General features: G+C 33.1%; 1 protein-coding gene across 1 annotated transcript in view; it reads right to left on the bottom strand.

Moving 5' to 3' along the window:
- Positions 1–822: 822 nt before the first annotated feature.
- The window catches only part of LOC106944919 (E3 ubiquitin-protein ligase RNF213-like), a 77,846-nt gene continuing 73,535 nt past the window's right edge, over positions 823–5,133 (bottom strand). The window contains exons 61-69 of the mRNA XM_015028252.1: positions 4,670–4,799; positions 4,470–4,553; positions 3,827–4,007; positions 3,456–3,657; positions 3,135–3,212; positions 2,140–2,331; positions 1,901–1,990; positions 1,480–1,658; positions 823–1,263 (exon numbers count right to left, since the gene is read on the bottom strand). Coding sequence (XP_014883738.1) covers positions 1,107–1,263; positions 1,480–1,658; positions 1,901–1,990; positions 2,140–2,331; positions 3,135–3,212; positions 3,456–3,657; positions 3,827–4,007; positions 4,470–4,553; positions 4,670–4,799 — 1,293 coding nt within the window. The 3' untranslated portion in view covers positions 823–1,106. The remainder of the gene's footprint in view (positions 1,264–1,479; positions 1,659–1,900; positions 1,991–2,139; positions 2,332–3,134; positions 3,213–3,455; positions 3,658–3,826; positions 4,008–4,469; positions 4,554–4,669; positions 4,800–5,133) is intronic.

The following is a 5,133-nucleotide window of genomic DNA, read 5'->3' as shown; positions in this document are numbered from 1 at the left end:
ATTGTATTGATAAGAGCATTTAACATAACTGCACTTATGCCTTGCTTAATAAATGGGAATAAATTCAGTAGAATAGCAAATATTCAAGTAAAAGAAAAAAAAAATTATTTAAATCTTAAATACACAATGCCAAATTCTTCTGATATTTAAATCTTCTAAATAAATCATTAAAAAAGTAAATGTGTTTAAAACAAGTAAAACATTTTTTTAAGTTTGATATAAAACAGCAATATGGTATTGATCGGAGAATTTTAAGCTAAAACACGTCTCTGTACTTAAAAATGTTTTAATAAATGGAAAAAGACAGCAAATATTTAAATTAAAAAAGAAAAACCCTCTTGTTTTAGTTTCAAATCTTAATAAATTAAAAAATATGCAACAATTTTCTAAAATGTAAGTCTTGTAAATAATTAAATCATTCAAAAAATTGTAAATGTGTTTAAAAGAAGTAAAAGCAATTAAACTGAAAACATACCTGTACTTAAAATATGTTGTTTAATAAATGGAAAAAAAAAATCAAAACCGCAAATATTTAAGTCAAAATTAAGTATTTTCTTATTTCGAATCTTAAATCAAAAATATGCCAAACTTCTCAAGTTTAAGTCTTACGTATAAATTGTTCAAACAATGTAAATGTATTTAAAACAAGTAAAAACTTTTTCCTGTACCAACAGTTTCACTATAATAAACACAAGTATTGTATCGATAAGAGCACTTAAATTTGAAAACATATCTGAATTTAAAAATGTTTTAAAAAATGGAAAAATGCAACAGCATAGCACAAATTTAAGTAAAAATAAGAAAAACCCTTGTTTTTTTTTGTTTTTTTTCAAATCTTAATACATTTGTTATCCCAAACACACAACCTTTATGACCCAATAATCAGAGAATAAAATATTGAACAATAACATTTTTAAAAGAATAAAAGTATTAATAACATGAACTAATGCATCATAAACCAGCTGAGATAATTTTGTTCATGATTGGTTAGAAATAAATTATAGTTATAATTACTGTCATACAGTGATAAAATATACTGGAAAAACAAAAAGTTTCTTTGTTCAACAAAACAACCAGAAATAAATGGAAAATCTTCAGCAGTCGCCTCATCCCTCCTTCATCCACTCCTGTTTGGACGTGACGACATATTTCCAAGCCTCCAGAATCTGGGAAAGCTGCAGACTTTCAGGGAAGTTTTCCTCCACATACTGAGGAATCTCCTCTTCTTTCTCATCCATGTAGAGCTCCATCGACTCTTTCACACTATGAAAAAAATATCAGGTAAAAATCTACATTTTATTTATCAAGTCTATCAAAAACAAAAGCTTAAGAAACCCAAGCAGGCAGACATAGGGAAGCTAATTTCATGCTAAATTTAAGGAGTTAATTCAAACCTCTTTTTTAAACCACACCTAGAAAGAAGTTGGAAAAACAATGACATTAAAGAGCATAAATTAAGTCCAGCTGTGTGTCTTTTACCTCCATCCCGGGACGTAGCGGTCAGTGATGTGAGGACGGCTCAGAACCAGCAGGATGAACTCGTGCATCTCCAGCAGCCATTGTCCAGCGTTTCCACGACACATGAAGCCTTTCAGCTCAGCCCTGTTATCTTCAGTCAGCGGCTCCTTATACTCTTTTGGATGCTCTAAAAACGGATCCTTCATATACAAACATCAAGCAGAGGCGTATTTATTCTGGTCTACTTAGAAGGCATGTGGATAAAAAGAATACGCTGAATTGAATCGCCTTAAACCTTAAAACACATCAACCCATAGTGACAAACTATAGCTTAGTGCCATACATTTTGGTTCACTTTTTAAAAGTAGTATTAATAGAAACATTATATTACAGATTTAATAAATGTAGACTTTAATGACATTACAGTAAGATAAGCACGTACCCTTTTAAGAGGCAGCAGGTTTTCAGATTTGAGGGAGGAGAGAAGTTGCCACAAGAAGACACAATGTTCCAGGTTACATTTCCTCAGAGGCTGAAGAAAATATACAGTTAATGCAACATGGCACTTTAAATAATTTAAATAAAGTAATGGTGTCATTTTTATATTATTTTTGATAATTTTGATGATGATATAAATAAAAAGACGGCATCGGTCTGCCTGTCTCTGCCAGATGTGCCTACCTTCAGAATGTGCTCATCAATGTCCATCTTTAATTTGTCGTGGAGGTAAGTGACCAGTGGCATTCTGGGATCCCCACCAGTCATTGACAGGAATCCCAGCAGTAGATCGACAATCTTCAGCGCTTCACACACATCACTTAACGAGTCGAGCTCTCTGGATACTCTGTTCCGGGTCATCTTGGTAGGTAAGACCTGAAAGAAAAACCCATCCATCAACATCCTGGCCACGTAATCATGAATTAACTGCATGTGTACTGTGGGTAGTGTATAGAAAAACTTGTGTTAATGGAGTTAAGATGTAGTATTTTTATAAGCAATGATGTCTGTTTAATATAACTACACACATAAAAACGTTTGGTAGAACCTTCACTGACATAGAAAAGCAGAGGGCTTCTCTGACAAAATTTTGTACATTTTAACATATTTTTATTTTAAATTAGCTTTAAGTTCTTACTGAGGTTAGTGATCCACTTATCTTCAATTACCTATTTATTGTATATACACACCTACTTTGTTTTAATTTCTACTATACTTAATTATATACTAATTCAATTACTGATACTAGATCACTGACTTCTGTTTACATTCTTGTTTATGTTCAGTAACTAACTTACCTTTAATAAATTACTTTTCATACTTATTTATGGTACTTAATTGTTTTCTAATCTATTTATCTTCTATCTATTCTACCCTCAACTTTTACTTACGGACCTAATTAGATTTATTTACTTATAATTGTTCACTTATTTCTTTATGCTTAGTTACTTTTTACCTTTTTATTATTTACTTTTACTTACTGTTAATTGATTGTTTTAACTGAAATTACTGATAAGTTCATAAGAAGGAAATAAAATGTTACATCTATAGGTAATTATAATTCAGTTTATGAATAAATCTATAAAATACAGCTTTAAATTATATTTTTGTTGTTTATTTCACTAAGTACAGAAAATGATTTTTGTTTTGTAAATCAAACTGGACAGTTTAAACATTACCTGTGGGATTTTTCCTTTAATAGCTCTGAAAATGGACTCGTAGTCTTTGCCTTGTGGGTTGATCAGAGTGGGAATTCCCTGAAAAAAAAACACAGTTTAGTTCAGTCAATAAAACACAGCAATTTTATAAAAGAGACGAATTGAGAAATATACCAAGGTGAGCAAAAAAAACCTTCATGTCTCACTCATAGCATATAAATGTAGTTTCTTGACTTACTCCTGTCTTAATGAGAACCAAACAGTTAAAACAATCAGTTTAATTTCCTTGCTGGTTCTGTTTACTCTCACTGAGTGAACCAACTCTGTTCTCTGCTGACTCACAGTTCGGGTGATGAGAGGTTTCTCCTGTAAGAAGCGTGTCAGGATCTGTTGCTGGATGCGCGGCAGGTCGTATTCGGATATCGTCTCTTGGCCGCGCTGCAGGCTGTACTGGCAGTTGGACAGAACCAGAGGCAGCAGATCTTTCTCCACATCGTAGCTGATCACATGTTCATCCATCAGGTCTGCTATAGCAACCTTGTAGCTGTGTTTGATAAATAAAACGTAAATCAAGATGTTCTGCTTTCTGTTGTCCAAAACAAGAACAAAGCAACAGAAAACAGATAAAACTTGTTCTTTATAAATAAAGTTTTGTGACACTGTAAACTTTGTTTTCAGTAGCTCTGAGGTGTAGCGTTAAACAGGTTTTGTACCTGGGCTCCTCTCCAGAGTGGCGGTGAACAGCGTTCACCAGCTCATTCTGCAGGGTTACCAGGTAGCTGACCAGCCCGGTGGCACACAGTCCTGGACCCTGACGCCGGGGCAGGAGGTACTGCAGGGGGCTGCTCAAGTCCAGATCGGTACTGCAAAATTCCTCCGGGATCTTTAGCTCATCTGTTGTTTTAGGAACAGAGGACAGGTGATATTATATGACTGACACAACAACAAACAGTTATTTTTTAAAAGTGAGATCAATCTAAACATATTCAAATCTTTAATTTGTGCACAATGAATCATTTTAAGCTGGTGCCTTTATTCAGCAGGCAATGGGAGAGAGGCGTGGTGCATCCTGCACAGATCATCACATAATATATGTATATATATTGTTATATATAATGACAATATATATCATGACAGAGATGTGACCAATTTCAATAATACGTCTGATAGAATTTTCAATAATTTCACTGAACTCCAATCTGGATCTGTATGGCAGTAAACTGTTTTAAAATATTTTACCTTCTGTTTAAGTTTACCTTCTGAGGACAGAAGATATCAATAAAAATACAAAAAATTATTACTTTCAATCTACCTTCCACATATAAACCAGAATACAATAAAAAATGTTTTACTTACTGGTTGTTACATGGACTCTTAGCAGGTTCCACGTTTGCAAGAATATTTTGATGTGTTTTTCATACCATGGCCTCATCTGTGAGCCTGAACGATTGGAAAGAATAAAAGTAAATCACTAAGATTTAAAGACAGCAGCCCAATAAATTACGATGTAAAACTGAGTATTATCAAAAAATTTGCTCTATGATATTTAAAATTACCTTTTTGATTTTGTAAGAAATCAGAAATGGAGCCATCAATCTGTTCAGAGGCGTTCTGGTACTTTTTCACCAAACGGTTCTGCAACGTTACGATATCTGGCAGAAACATAATCTGACGATATTCTGTCTCCTGAAAGAACAAAAAGTGGTTCTAGTTATACCTTTGTCCTTAGTCATTTCTAATTTAACCTTACAACTTACTGTCAAAATGACTGTTTTCATCACAAGAATGTTTTTCTAATTAATTAGCATGTTCTCTTTATTCACAACAAAATAAAGGAGACACTAAAGCTGCAATCCAAACTACTTTAAAACAAATGTGAATTGCCAAAATCCCTAAACTGTAATTTCAGAATTTGAAATAAGACAAAACTAACTTACAAGTAACTTTTCAGCAAGATATAGCAGCTTTCTTCAGTCAATAATTCCTTAAGGGGTTAATATTAGGGCTGAAACGATTCCTC

The sequence above is a fragment of the Poecilia latipinna genome, unplaced genomic scaffold (assembly GCF_001443285.1).
Source record: "Poecilia latipinna isolate Pla-1442-1.1 unplaced genomic scaffold, P_latipinna-1.0 Scaffold118, whole genome shotgun sequence".
Taxonomy (NCBI): domain Eukaryota; kingdom Metazoa; phylum Chordata; class Actinopteri; order Cyprinodontiformes; family Poeciliidae; genus Poecilia; species Poecilia latipinna.
Note: the sequence above shows the minus strand (reverse complement) of the source record. Positions and strands in the feature narration are given on the sequence as shown.